This window comes from Erinaceus europaeus, chromosome 6 (genome assembly GCF_950295315.1).
Source record: "Erinaceus europaeus chromosome 6, mEriEur2.1, whole genome shotgun sequence".
Lineage (NCBI taxonomy): Eukaryota > Metazoa > Chordata > Mammalia > Eulipotyphla > Erinaceidae > Erinaceus > Erinaceus europaeus.
In genome coordinates this window covers 15,447,260-15,463,238 of record NC_080167.1, presented here as the reverse complement: position 1 = coordinate 15,463,238, position 15,979 = coordinate 15,447,260, and the positions used below count along the sequence as shown (strand labels likewise).

The following is a 15,979-nucleotide window of genomic DNA, read 5'->3' as shown; positions in this document are numbered from 1 at the left end:
AAAAATAGCAGTGCAGGCCGAGTGTTCTCAGAGTCAATTTCCTTCCTGGGTTCTCGGGTCCTGGCTGGGTTTTTATTTAACATGGAGAGATAGGAGCCAAGGCCACGTCTTCACTGGCTCCTAATCCCCTGATAATTAGAAGTTGATTGCATCATCAACAGCAATTCTATTGCTGAGTTTCCCACCACTAACAAATGACAATTTGCATTTCTCCTATAAAGCCATGCCAGGACCTCACTGTATCCTGCATCAAAAGGAAAGGAAGGGGGGCCAGGTGGTAGCACAGTGGGTTAAGCACACATGGCACGAAGCCCAAGGAATGGTGTAAGGATCCCAGTTTGAGCCCCCAGCTCCCCACCTGCAGGAGGGTTGCTTTACAAGCAGTGAAGCAGGTCTGCAGGTTTCTTTCTCTCCTCTCTGTCTTCCCCTCCTCTCTCAATTTCTCTCTGTCCTATCCAGCAACAATAACAACAACAATAATAAAAAAAATGATAAAACAATAAGGGCAACAAAAGGGAAAAAAAAATAGCCTCTAGGAGCAGTGGACTCATAGTGCAGACACCAAGCCCCAGCAATAACGGTGGAGGCAAACAAAAAAAAAAGGAAAGGTGGGCATTTACAAGGCCAGTGAGTCCTATCATATGAATGTACATCACAGTGAGTCCCAGCATATGAATCTGGCTCAATAGGCAAATTTTCTCCATCACTTTGGGAACTTCTCTTGCACACAAGAGCTGGAGCTCCCCTCTGCCAGGCCAGGTTCTAAGGTCTGTTAATCTTGTCTCACTAAATCCTCATAAAATCACTCTGAGATGGTGTGGAATGACACCATTTTATGAGCATTTTACAGACAGGAAAATAGAGTTGATTTTTTAATTTTATTTATTATTGCTACCAGGGTTATGGCTGGTGCGTGATGCCTACACAACCATTCACCATGCTCCTGGTGGCCATCCCCTCCTCTCTTTTTTTTCCTTTCTTATTTATAATAAAGACAGAAATAGAGAGGGAGACAAATAGATACCTGCAGCACTGCTCCACCACTCATGAAGCCTCCTCCTTACAGGTGGGGAACAGGGTCTTAAACCAGTCAGTGTATATGGTAACATGTGCACTCTACTGGGTGCACCACCACCTGGACACCAGGCCTAGCAGAATCAAAGTCAGTGTCACTCCTCAAGGAGGGGATGCATCCACATCCCTTTCTATCTGAGGCTAAGGCTTTTAATGACCATCAAGGCACCTCACAGCCCCTCAAAATCAAAGAGCTAGTAAAATTTACAAGTTTCTGGTCATTTCATTTTTTCCAAGTGGACAAATGTTATTATTATTATTTTTTAGTGATTTTTTTATCAGAGCACTGTTCAGCTCTGGCTTATGACGGTGTGGGGGATTGAACCTAGGACTTGAGAGCCTCAGGCACAAAAGTCACTTTGCATAACCATTATGCTGTACCCCTACCCCAAATGTCATCTTCTAATAAGGAAAAAATATGTAGCTCTGTGTGTTATTTTCTTAAAATTGAGGAATGTACAGCTGAGCCTGAAGCAGAGCTGTGCTCTGGTCTCTGGTCTTTTTCTCCGTCTCTCTCTCTCATTGTTTTTTAAAATTATGATCTTTATTTATTATATAGAGACAGACAGAAATTGAGAGGGAAGGGGGTGATAGAGAAGAAGAGAGACAGATATACCTGCAACAATGCTTTACCACTTGCAAAGCTTTCCCCCTGCAGGTGGGGACCAGGGATTTGAACCTGCGTCCTTATACACTGTAATATGTGCACTCAACCAGGTGCACCATGGCCCAGTCCCTTTACCTCTCATTAAAATAAATAAATAAAAATTTTAAAAGGAATATATGCCCATGACTTTAAAAAATAGTGTAAATGAGACTATTATAAAAAGAACTAAATCCAACCCCATCCTTAGTTCTAGTTCTCAGTTCTTTTCTGACACAGTCAATGTTCCCAGCTAACTGTAATTCTCCACATAATATTCTGTGCATGCACAAAATGCATGTATATATCCAAAAAGGTTTTTACATACTTTTATAATCACTTGTGTTTACTTTCTTGGGCTGCTTTGGGGACTTAATTTTTTTTTAATCTTTAATTACCTATCAATTGTAGTAAGCACTGTGATAGCCTCTCTCTGCAAATGAACCAGTTTACAAGGCTTGATATAGGGAAAAGCCGAAGTGATGGAGCCAGAGGCGTGCGGCCGGTGTATGTCCCAGACCACCAGCTTCCCTTCCATCGTCGCTGAGAGCATCTGTGTTAAATCCAGATGAAAGACAGACTGGCTAAATTTTCCCACAATCTTGTTGAATGTCTGCAATTTTTAAAAGACAGCTTATGAGTTGCCACTGTTTAAAAAATATGAAACAAAGAAAGCATTTATCAACATGACATTTTATGATTTCACACTATGGTGGGAAAAATATATAAAGTAGGGAAACAGTTACAGAAACACACACACACACAGGTGCGCACACACACACACACACACACACACACACACACACACCTAGACTGCTGTGGTCTAGGTAGTTCCGAACCTCTGAAAGTTTGCTAAGAGCATTTGCAAGGCTAGACACTGTGTTGATTACAGTTGTCTGCTAAGAGCAAATAAAGAAGGGATAACTGTTAGTACCACTTCAACTTGTCATACTGAAGTTTCAGGTCTGGTAAGAAACTCATGTCCAGCATGAGCAAAATCATCCTCCAGGTATAACATATCATAAACTAATTTTCCCAGTCTCCTGCTGCCCATATATATATATTTTTTACCAGAAACTTAAGCACTATACTGTTGAGACTCTGTTAAAATCTGTGTTACATAAAATGTGGCATTGGGCCATCTTTCTTAGACAATGTCTTAAAAAAAGAAGCGTAGGGAAAATCTGGAGCAGTGAGTGAAGGTCCTTGGTGAAAGTTTACTAACTGGAAAAATATGAAACTCTGGAATCTGCAATAAAGCAAGTATGCTATCAGTTGTCTAATTATGCAGAAACCATCCCAGGTTCTGCCTGTTCTGACTTGAACACGAGAGAGTCGGTAAAAGGAGGCTGGGCACCTGACTGAGCACACATGTTATAACGCACAAGGAGCCAGGCTCGAGCCCTAAGCCCCCACCTGCAGGGAGAAAGCGCTGCAAGCGGTGCGGCAATGTTTCGGTGTCTCTCCTTCTCCGTCTCTAACTTCCCCTTCTCTCTCGATTTTGGTTTGCCTCTATTAAATAAATAAATAAATAAGCAAAACATTCTTTAGTTTATTTATTTTCCCTTTTGTTGCCCTTGTTTTTATTGTTGTAGTTATTGTTGTTATCGATGTCGTCGTTGTTGGATAGGACAGAGAAATGGAGAGAGGAGGGAAAGACAGAGAGGGAGAGAGAAAGACAGACACCTGCAGACCTGCTTCACTGCCTATGAAGGGACTCCTCTGCAGGTGGGGAGCCGGGGGCTCGAACCAGGATCCTTACTCTGGTCCCTGGGCTTTGCGCCATGTGTACTTAACCCACTGCATTACCACCCGACTTCTGCAAAACATTTTTTAAAAAAGAGAATCAGTAAAAGAAATCATCATGGGAATCAGGCGGTAGCACAGTGGGTTAAGTGCACGTGGTGCAAAGCACAAGGACCGGCATAAGGATCCTGGTTCGAGCCCCCAGCTACCCACCTGCAGGGGAGTCGCTTCACAGGCAGTGAAGCAGGTCTGCAGGTGTCTATCTCTCTCTCCCCCTGTCTTCCCCTCCTCTCTCCATTTTTCTCTGTTCTATCCAACAGTGACAACATCAATAACAACAACAATAATAACTACTACAACAATAAAACACCAAGGGCAACAAAAGGGAATAAATATTAAAAAAAATAATAAATCAGCATTAGTAAAATAGTACTGTTTGAATATGGGGTACTGTTACTGTTTCAAACTACAGCTGAGGTTAGGGTTTGAATTCTATAGTCGATAATCACCCACCCTCACATAGTTTATTTATAAGCCCCCAGTCAATCCTGGTGACATTTTCACCAACATCTGCAGGAGAGGCACATGCAGAGGTAAAGTTTGACTTGCCAAGCTGAGATTAAACACTGTGACCTGCATTCTGCTCTCTGATATCATTGTGAACAAGCATCCTTTCTCTGGCCTGTTGCTGGCATTTTGGTACTGCTTTTTGCTGGTGATTTTGTTATTTAGATAGGCCTGCAAACATGGAAAGTCTAATGCTCTTCAGAAGGAAAGGAAGAAAGAAAGAGGGGGCCTGGTGGAGGTGCACCTGGTTGAGTGCACGTGTTACAGTGCACAAGAATCCAGGTTTCGAGCTCCTGGTCCCCACCTGCAAGGGGAAAGCTTCACGAGAGATGAAGCAGGGCTGCAGGTATCTGTCTCTCTCCCTCTTTATCTTCCCCCTTCCCTCTTAATTCCTGGCTGTCTCTAGTCAATAAATAAATGACAATTAAAAAATTTTAAAAAAAAGAAAGGAAGACAGGAAGGAAGGGCACCCAATGAGAAGCCATCGAAATACATCAAACGTCTACTGAAAGAGCTCCAGCAATATATTAACAGCAACACAGTCAGAGTAGGGGACTTCAACACCCCACTCTCTCAACTTGACAGATCATCCAGGCAGAAAATCAATAAAGACATTAGGGAGATAAATGAAGAGATAGATAAACTAGAACTACTGGACATTTTCAGAGTCGTTTATCCCAAGAAACTGTAATACACATTTTATTCAAGTCCACATGGGTCATTCTCAAGGATAGGCCATATGTTAAGCCACAAAGACAGCATCAGCAAATTCAAGAGTATTGAAATCATCCCATCTCAGACCACAGTGGAATTAAAATAACACTTAACAATCAACAAAAGATTAGGAATAGTCCCCAAATGTGGAAGCTCAACAGTACACTTCTTAACAACTTCTGGGTCAAAGAGGAAATGAGGGAAGAAATAAAAATGTTTCGAGAGTTCAGCATAAATGAAGACAAAAGCTATCAAAATATTTGGGACACAGCTAAGGCAGTACCATGAGGGAAGTGCATAGCCATACAAGCACACATTATGAAAGAAGAAAAAGCACAAATAAACAGCCTGATTGCACATCTTAAAGACCTAGAAGAAGAACAACAAAGGAACCCTAAAGCAAACAGAGGGACAGAAATCACTAAAGTTAGGGCAGAAATAAATAACACTGAAAATAAGAAAACCATACAAAAGATCAATGAAAGTAAATGTTGGTTCTTCAAAAGAGTGAACAAAATCGACAAACCTTTAGCCAGACTCACAAAACAAAAAAGGGAGAATACCCAAATAAATTGGATACTAAGTGAAAGAGGAGATATCACGACACTGCAGAAATTCAACATATCATGCGAGGCTTCTATGAACAACTATATGCCACCAAGCTAGAGAACCTGGAAGAAATGAATGATTTCCTAGATACCTACCAACTTCCAAAATTAAGTAAAGAGGAAGGAGATAACATAAACAGGCCCATCACAGCTAAAGAAATTGAAACAGTTATCAAAAATCTTCCCAAAAATAAAAGTCCTGGACCAGATGGTTTTACAAATGAATTCTACAAAACCTTCAAAGAAGAACTAATACCTCTACTTTTAAAAGTCTTCCAGAAGATTAAAGACACTGGAATACTCCCTTCCAGCTTCTATGAAGCCAATATCACTCTGATACCAAAAGCAGACAGGGACACAACCAAAAAAGAAAACTACAGACCAATATCTCTGATGAACATAGATGCAAAAATATTGAACAAAATTCTATCCAACCAGATACAGCAGTATATTAAAAAGATTGTTCATCATGACAAAGTGGGGTTTATCCCAGGCATGCAAGGTTGGTTTAATATACGTAAATCAATCAACGTGATCCACCACATCAACAAAAGCAAGACCAAAAGCCACATGGTCATATCAATAGATGCAGAGAAAGCCTTTGACAAAATACAACATCCCTTTATGATCAAAACACTACAAAAAATGGGAATAGATGGAAAATTCCTGAAGATAGTGGAGTCTATATATAGCAAACCTATAGCCAACATCATACTCAATGGAAAAACTGGAAGTATTTCCACTCAGATCAGGTACTAGACAGGGATGCCCACTATCACCATTACTATTCAACATAGTGTTGGAAGTTCTTGCCATAGCAGTCAGGCAGGAGCAAGGAATTAAAGGATTACAGATTGGAAGAGAAGAAGTCAAACTCTCCCTATTTGCAGATGACATGATAGTATACATAGAAAAACCTAAGGAATCCAGCAAGAAGCTTTTGGAAATCATCAGGCAATACAGTAAGGTGTCAGGCTACAAAATTAACATTCAAAAGTCAGTGGCATTCCTCTATGCAAACACTAAGTTAGAAGAAGTTGAAATCCAGAAATCAATTCCTTTTACTATAACAACAAAACCAATAAAATATCTAGGAGTAAACCTAACCAAAGAAGTGAAAGACTTGTATACTGAAAATTATGAGTCACTATTCAAGGAAATTGAAAAAGACACAAAGAAGTGGAAAGATGTTCCATGTTCATGGGTTGGAAGAATTAACATCATCAAAATGAATATACTACCCAGAGCCATCTACAAATTTAATGCTATCCCCATCAAGATCCCAAGCACATTCTTTAGGAGAATAGAACAAACGCTACAAATGTTTATCTGGAACCAGAAAAAGACCTAGAATTGCCGAAACAGTCTTGAGAAAGAAGAACAGAACTGGAGGCATCACACTCCCAGATCTCAAATTGTATTATAGGGCCATTGTCATCAAAACTGCTTGGTACTGGAACATGAATAGACACACTGACCAGTGGAATAGAATTGAGAGCCCAGAAGTAAGCCCCCACACCTATGGACATCTAATCTTTGACAAAGGTGCCCAGACCATTAAATGGGCAAAGCAGAGTCTCTTCAACAAGTGGTGTTAGAAAAAATGGGTTGATACATGCAGAAGAATGAAACTGAACCACTGTATTTCACCAAATACAAAAGTAAATTCCAAGTGGATCAAGGACTTGGATGTTAGACCACAAACTATCAGGTACTTAGAGGAAATATTGGCAGAACTCTTTCCCGCATAAATTTCAAAGACATCTTCAATGAAGCAAATCCAATTACAAAGAAGACTAAGGCAAGTATAAACCTATTGGACTACATCAAATTAAAAAGCTTCTGTACAGCAAAAGAAACCACTACCCAAACCAAGAGACCCCTCACAGAATGGGAGAAGATCTTTACATGCCATACATCAGACAAGAGGCTAATAACTAGAATATATAAAGAACTTGCAAATCTCAACAACAAGACAACAAATAACCCCATCCAAAAATGGGGGGAGGACATGGACAGAATATTCACCACAGAAGAGATCCAAAAGGCTGAGAAACACATGAAAAAATGCTCCAAGTCTCTGATTGTCAGAGAAATGCAAATAAACACAACAACGAGATACTACTTCAGTCCTGTGAGAATGTCATACATCAGAAAAGGTAACAGCAGCAACTGCTGGAGAGGTTGTGGGGTCAAAGGAACCCTCCTGCACTGTTGGTGGGAATGTCAATTGGTCCAACCTCTGTGGAGAACAGTCTGGAGAACTCTCAGAAGGCTAGAAATGGACCTACCCTATGATCCTGCAATTCCTCTCCTGGGGATATAGCCTAAGGAACCCAACACATCCATCCAAAAAGATCTGTGTACACATATGTTCTTGGGAGCACAATTTGTAATAGCCAAAACCTGGAAGCAACCCAGGTGTCCAACAACAGATGAGTGGCTGAGCAAGTTGTGGTATAGATACACAATGGAATACTACTCGGCTGTAAAAAATGGTGACTTCACCATTTTCAGCCGATCTTGGATGGACCTTGAAAAAATCATGTTGAGAGAAATAAGTCAGAAACAGAAGGATGAGTATGGGATGATCTCACTCTCAGGCAGAATTTGAAAAACAAGATCAGAAAAGAAAACACAAGTAGAACCTGAGATGGAATTGGCGTATTGCACCAAAGTAAAAGACTCTGGGGTGGGTGGGTGGGGAGAATACAGGTCCAAGAAGGATGACAGAGGACCTACTGGGGGTTGTATTATTATAAGGAAAACTGGGAAATGTTATGCATGTACAAACTATTATATTTACTGTTGAATGTAAAACATTAATTCCCCAATAAAGATTTTTTTTAAAAAAGATACGAGAAAAAAAAAAAAAGGAAGGAAGGAAGGAAGGAAGGAAGGAAGGAAGGAAGGAAGCTGTGATGCACCCTGCAAAGACTATACCTATGTGTTCAGATGAGGGATTTCATTTCGTTGGCTATGAACTCACTGTTAATGAATCTATGTGATAAGACACCTACTGTGTCTTTAAACAGAAACACATGTATCTGTCTAATGAAAATTTGACCCCAAGCAGGCAGAAAGCCATTCCTGTATTTATCCTAGGAGCAGTGATATAGTATTCACTAATTCAGGTCTGCAGAGACTTTATTGCACATAATGTCACAAATTACAGAAATTGATTATACTTACTTTTTGGTGTTTGGATTTATGAAAAACAATTTGCAGAGAGAATAATCTATCCTTATGACCATACTTCCTCCTCTTTCTTTCTCTCTCCCTTTTGGCCTATCCTCTTAAAATATAAATTTCTATAAATCAGACCAAGAGTGAAGAAGGGAAGTAGAAAAATCATCTGATGGAGCTCATCTAGGGCGGATTACAAGGCTCTCAAATGCTGAAGTGCTACAGGAGAGAGGGCTAGAGCTCTACCTGAGATGTACAACTTGATAAAGCATTCCCTCTGATAGCTTCTGCACCTCTCTCATGGGCCATAAACATCTAATTACTCAATATCTTCCTTTTTTATTGCTTTGAAAATGGAGTGGTGTAAAAGGGATCCACTCAGGCTCAGTACGCTACTCATATAGCTGCCAATTCACTTTCATTTTTCTTATATGCATACATATGTCACTTTTTTTGTTTTGGCCATTACCTCATGGTAGTCAACATTATTTCCCATAACATTTTATTTTTAACAACAGTAATTATGTAGTTAGTATGAATTATTATGTTATTATTTACTGAAAAATCAATATGGTAAGGGATCCAGGTAAAAATTTTAAATTCTTTCCCAGTGGTTTAACATCAAGAAATATAAAAAGTAGACCTGGGGGGACTGATGGTGGCACACCAGGTTAAGTACACACAGTACAAAAAGTAGACCAAAGGGACTAAGCACACACACACACACACACACACACACACACACACACACACACACTTATTCTCCACAGCAATCAGCATAAAAAACAACAGGCACACTCACCTTTTCTGTTAAAAGTGGAGCACTGTGAATAAGAGTATCTCTCCCTTCAAGCTGAAAATGACAGAAAAAAAAATCACTATTTAAAACAAAAACCAAAAAAACCTGGTCTCTAAAAGAAGGACCACATACAACAAAATTGAAACGAACACATACTGACAGGGTGAGGTCTTTGCAATCTCTGCAGGTAAGAGGACCTGCGGTGTATGGGAGCATCTAAAAACATTTTTTAATGTTCTTTTTTTCTTTATTGGGGGATTAATGGTTTATAATTGACAGTAAAATACAATAGTTTATACATGTTTAACATTTCTCAGTTTTCCACATAACAATTCAACCCCTACTATGTCTTCCTCTGCCATCAAAAACCTTTTTTTTTCTGCAAAAAAAATAAAGTCATAAAAAGGCCACAGGTGATTGTGGCTTTACATGATGGTTGGCACAACAATGAATCTACATGGGGTGTGGGAGGTGGACCAGGGCTATTGCTGGGGCTCACTGCCTCCACAACTTCACTATTCACAGTGGCCATTTTATTTTTTATAGAGGGTGGGAGAGAGAGAGAGAAAAGACAGAGGAGAGACACATACAGCACTACTGTACCACTCATGAAGCTTCTCCTCTGCATGTGGGGATCAGGTGCTTAAATCCGGGTCCTCACATGTGGCAATGTGTGCGTTCCACCACCTGGCTCTGAGTCATCCTCTTTGTATAAAAGTGACTATGGATTGAAACCAGGATCCCACACAGGATCCCACAGGAGAACAAAGTTACTCTGCCACTGAGTTACAGGGTTTGGGTGGTGGCACACCTGATAGAGCACACATACTACAATGCACAAGGACTCGGGTTCAAGGCTCTGGTCCCCACATGCAGGGGGAAAACTTCACGAGTGGTGAAGCACTGCTGCAGGTCTCTCTCTTTCTCTCTCTCTCTCTCCCTATCTCCCCTTTCTTATCACTTTCTCTCTGTCTTTCTCTATCCAATAAACAAAGCATGATTTTTAGAATGACTATCACTGAAAATGAACAATTCAGTGTGTTCTGTTTTGCATCTTTCACTGAGGTCAAATTCACATAACTGAAAGCAGTGGCCACTTTAAAATGTACAGTATATTTTAGTAGCATTTAGCACCTGGATGATGCTACACAACCATCACTTCCACCTCTTCCCATGGCAGTTTCATCACCCCAAAAGAACCATTCAATAAGCAGTTGCTCTCTACTCCCTGCCTCTCCAGGCCCTGGCAACCGATACTGTCCTTTGAGTCTCGTAAGAATTTGCTTATTCTAGACATTGTATGTCAATGGAATCATATGCATGTTTTGTGTCTTTTTTCACTTAGGATCATGTTATCAAGGTTCCTCTCTATGTTACAGAATGTGTCAGGGAATAAAAAAGTATCGAGATACTCTTACACTTTGACCTGTTAAAATTTCCAATTAAATATTTGCCTTGTTACTTTAAAAATTAAACAATAATATTCTGCTTCTGCTTAATATGCTAATTTCCAATGAGACTAAAATACTGTAATTAAAATATTTTAATATATATTCATTGTACCCAAAGTATGTCCTATATTGTAACACTACTAAAATATCTGTATTAAAAAAATAGAGAAAAATAGAAAAGCTAAAATATCTGTATTCAAAGAACAGATACTTGTACCCACATTTAAAACAAATCAAAATACTTCTACTTACCCACAAGTAATATATTGCCTGTGTTTTACTATTGCTCACCAGTTCTCTGTTATTTGTTGGATTAAAAGTAATGTAATTCTGAAACATAAAAATATATTGCCATTACAGTAAATTTTCTGTTCCTCACTTTATTATGTGTATATTTATTAATGAGAAAGAACAGCGCATAACTCAAGCCAGGGATTGAACTCAAGACTTCGCATATGCAAATCCTCTGCTCTACCCACTAAGCCACCTCCCTGGCTGCAGGAGTATAGTTTAAATAGTAGGTGTTAGAATTAGTCCTCTCAACTCATCTCTTTTTTTAAAAAAAATATTTATTTATTTATTTATTATTGGATAGAGACAGAGAAATTGAGAGGGGTGCGGGAGATAGAGAGGGAGAAAGACATGTGCAGAGCTGCTTCACCACTTGCAAAGCCTTCCCCCTGCAGGTGGGGACCGGGAGCTTGAACTCAGGTCCTTGAGCACTGTAATGTGTGCAATTAACCATGTGCTTAACTAGATAGTATTAAAATTAATCATCTCAAATGTGTTCCATTCTAGCCTTATTTATTATAATTCACCATCTACAAATTGGAAATAATCAAAAGCAAGCCAGTATTCACCATAACCTTTGTTACTTTTTGGATAAAGATAACTGTGTATACATTCTTAAACTTGACAGGACCACAAGATAATCTGGAATCAAAGTAAAACATTGGAAAAAGATCTTGATCCTTGCTAAGGCAGTGAATAGCATGAGTTTCCTGGTCCCTTTACCCAAACTCAACCCCATAAACATGACAGAAATCAAAGTAACAGGAAATAAAGAAACTAAACAATGATGACAAAAAGTGGGGGGAGCTTCAAGAAAGACTTGGACAGATGCTTTGAAGTGGCATGTACCTGGGAGGTGTGTGACTGAGCCCTAACAAAGTCTATGGGATGTAACAGAGAGACAGGTTCAAGATACACTTTTCAAGTCCCATTTCTGCCACTTCCATCCACTCCCACTCCCTCCTGCTTGCTGCTTCACTTCAGGCATGCAAACTACTAAATGCCAACATCTAAGAATTACAATAAGGGCATAATAAAGATCTGGATGGGGCTGGAATGATCACAGTGGGGAGGAGAGATAGCACAATGGCTGTGTTAATAGACTTCTGTACCCCCACCAATGTGTCCTGGAGCTCAGCTTCCCCAGAGACACACCCTACTAGGGAAAGAGAGAGGCAGACTGGGAGTATGCACCAACCAGTCAACGCCCATGTTCAGCGGGGAAGCAATTACAGAAGCCAGACCTTCTACCTTCTGCAACCCACAATGACCCTGGGTCCATGCTCCCAGAGGGATAGAGAATGGGAAAGCTATCAGGAGAGGGGGTGGGTTATGGAGATTGGGTGGTGGGAATTGTGTGGAGTTGTACCCCTCCTACCTTATGGTTTTGTTAATTAATCCTTTCTTAAAAAAAAAAAAGTGGGTGGGGGAGACAGCATAATGGTTATGCAAACAGACTCTCATGCCTGAGGCTCCTAAGTCCCAGGTTCAATCCCCCGCACCACCATAAGCCTGAGCTGAGCAGTGCTCTGGTGTTTCTCTCTCTCTCCTCTCTCTTCTCTCTCTCTTCATCTCTCTCAAAAATAAAATTAATTAAAAAAAAAAGAATAAAAATAAATAAAAGATTCTATATTCGACATACTGACAAAAACAATTCCCTAATGAATCAAGCACCCAACTAGCTGATTATCCACTCTGTCTAATAAATCAACTAAAATCTGTAAAAAAAAAAAAAAAAAAAATAGACTTCTGTACTTGAGGATCCAAAGTCCCAGGTTTATTCCCCTGCACCACCATAAGACAGAACTGAGCAGTGCTCTAGAGAAATGGGGGGCGGGAGGGGAGAAAGAAAAAAGAAAAAAAGGAAGTCGGGCAGCAGCACAGTGGGTTAAGCGCATGTGGCACAAAGTGCATGTGGCACAAAGTGCAAGGACCGGCGTAAAGATCCCGGTTTGAGCCGCCAGCTCCCCACCTGCAGGGGAGTCGCTTCACAGGTGGTGAAGCAGGTCTGCAGGTGTCTGTCTTTCTCTCCCCCTCTCTGTCTTCCCCTCCTCTCTCCATTTCTCTCTGTCCTATCCAACAACAACAACATAAGTAACAACAACAACAATAACTACAACAATAAAACAACAAGGGTGACAAAAGGAAATAAATAAATATTTTAAAAAAGAAAAATTAAAACATCAGAGCAAGTACACAGACAGGGCGGCTCAAGAAAACTGAAAATCAATTTCAAATAATTTGAGTTTCAGAAAGGATCAAAGAAATGAAAATGAATGAATCAGAGCTCAAGAATTAACATGACTGAATCTTCAAAACAATGTTGAACAAAAAAAGGAACAGTCTGCTTCCAAATATGTAATGGTCACAACCAGGTAAAAGTAAATATGATAGTACTGAGGGATACATACAACACTGGGAAAAACTATAAAGGAAAGTAGAACACAAAATTAGGGATAGTGGTTAACTTTAGGAAGCAAGAAAGGGGTAAGACTGGGAAAGGGCAGCAAAGGGGACATCTAGGGTTTTGGTAATACCCTATTTCAACATTGAAAATGCACAAGTAGATCTGGTTTCCTACTTAAAAAAATGTATGCCTTTTGTATGTCTGCCTTACTCAACAATAAAAATACAGAGATCAGATGTATCTTGAGAGAAAAAAAAAAAAGCAAAGGGAGATGAGGACAAAGAGAAAAGGAATATAAAAAAGCAGAAAACAACAGCTCTAAGGATCTGTGGGGTCAAGGAGCTCAAGAAATTCTGGAGCCTGCTCATCTGCTGGTGGGAATAGTCATCCACAGAGGGGAAAGGTAAAGATTGTGAGGTTGAAAGTGGGTTGTGGACTTGAGTGTGGAAAGAGGCTGGTGTGTGAATTGGTGGCTTCCATTTTCTCCATGAAATATGAGCAGGGTCATCAGCTGAGAATGAGAGAAAGAGCTGTGGGAGGTGTGAAGATAAAGTGTGAAGTTGTTGTCTCTAGAAATAAAAGACAGCCTGCCAGAACAGCCAGACAGTGCGGAAGACTCTCTTGAAACCTAGGACTGAATTCCAAGCATGACGAATCATGTCAGCTGCAGGGTTCTCCCAGTCCCACCAGCCTGGTCAGGGGACACGGAGGACTGATAGGGAGCTCATCTAGAGTCACGGTGCCTCTGCACACTATAGACACCTGCCCTAATGATAGAATATTCTATCCTCTCGGCTATGAAAACACTAGCACCTGCCACAGGTGTGTCAGTAAGTACCTGAACTGTGGTCAATGCAACTAAGAAATTATATTTATAATCTGGTTTAAATCATTTTAAACTTAACCAGCCACATGTACTCAACAAAGCTGCAGGATACAAAAATCATACTAGAGTTAGTTTCAAGTCTATACCCTGGCAGTGACGATCAGAAACAGAAATTGAAAAAGCAGTTCTAGGGTAGAGGGTAAATAGCATAATGGTTAAGCAAACAGACTCTTGTGCCTGAGGCTCCAAAGTCCCAGGTTCAATCCCCTGCGCCACCAAAAGCCAGAGCTGAGAGCAGTGCTCTGGTAAAAAAAAAAAAAAAAAAAAAAGAAAGAAAAAAGAAAAGAAAAAGAAAAGGAGAAGAAGAATGAAAAAATGAAAAAGCAATTCTAGTTATCATAACACCTCCCCCTATACTACCACCACCAATACATATAGGAATAAATTTAACCAAGGAGGTAAAATATTTGTATACTAAAAAATACAGAACACGGCTGAAAGAAATGAAAGAAAGAAATAACTGGGAAGAAGACATCTCATGGTTATAGACTGGAAGATAATCTTATTAAGAAGACAAGATTACACACAGAAATCTCTAGATTTAATGTAATCTCTATTAAAATGCCAGAGGTGTCCTTTGCAGCAATAGACATGCTCATCCTAAATAATTATGGCTATTCCAGTACAACATTAAAAAGCTCTAAGGATCTAAATGCTTCAAGGAGTGGGTAAAATTTAGGGAAGGAGAGGAGATGGACATAAAATGTATAGTGACAGGGGAGTCGGGTGATAGCTCATCAGGCTAAGCACAGGTGGCACAAAGCTCAAGGACTGGTAGTAAGGATCCCACTTCTAGCCCACTTCTAGTTCCCCATCTGCAGGGGAGTCGCTTCACAGGTGGTGAAGTAGGTCTGCAGGTGTCTATCTTTCTCTCCCCCTCTCTTTCTTCCCCTCCTCTCTCCATTTCTCTATCCTATCCAACAACGACTACAACAATAGTAACTACAACAATAAAAAAAAAAGGGCAAAGGGAGTCAGGCGGTAGCGTAGCGGGTTAAGCTCATGTCTCGCAAAGCGCAATGACCGGCTTAAGGATCCTGGTTTGAGCCCACAGCTCCTCAGCTGCAGGGGAGTCACTTCACAAGCGGTGAAGCAGGTCTGCAGGTGTCTATCTTTCTCGCCCCCTCTCTGTCTTCCCCTCCTCTCTCCATTTCTCTCTGTCCTATCCAGCACCGTCAACAACAACAATAACTACAACAATAAAATAACAAGGGCAACAAAAGGAAATAAATATTTTTAAAAAAAAGAGTTGAAATTTTAAAAAAGGGCATCAAAAGGGAATAAATAAAAAAATATATATAGTGACATGTACCTTGCCAAGTCTAGTCACTCAGCCCCCGTTTGGGTTCTAATTCTGAGAACCTGATAAGTATTCAACATGGCCTCTGGCACACTGTAGGGACTTAATAGCTGTATGATGAATGAAAGATGCAAAGAATGAATGAGACAACAGACAAGAACAGAGTAAATTTGGGGGACAATCAATCATTGACAGGTCACTTCAAGCAAAATGACAATGTCCCTAGATTAAGGTAAGAGTATGCTTCTAGAACTAGGAGGGCTGGCTGCAAGCTGAGGAGGTTTACACAAATTATTTAATAATTCAG

The 15,979-nt window shown here is 40.1% G+C and overlaps 1 protein-coding gene across 1 annotated transcript in view; it reads right to left on the bottom strand.

The window, feature by feature from the left end:
* The window catches only part of CFAP251 (cilia and flagella associated protein 251), a 91,618-nt gene that overhangs the window by 55,490 nt on the left and 20,149 nt on the right, over nt 1–15,979 (bottom strand). The window contains exons 9-11 of the mRNA XM_060192651.1: nt 11,041–11,118; nt 9,341–9,391; nt 2,116–2,330 (exon numbers count right to left, since the gene is read on the bottom strand). Of these exons, the coding sequence (XP_060048634.1) occupies nt 2,116–2,330; nt 9,341–9,391; nt 11,041–11,118 (344 nt within the window). The remainder of the gene's footprint in view (nt 1–2,115; nt 2,331–9,340; nt 9,392–11,040; nt 11,119–15,979) is intronic.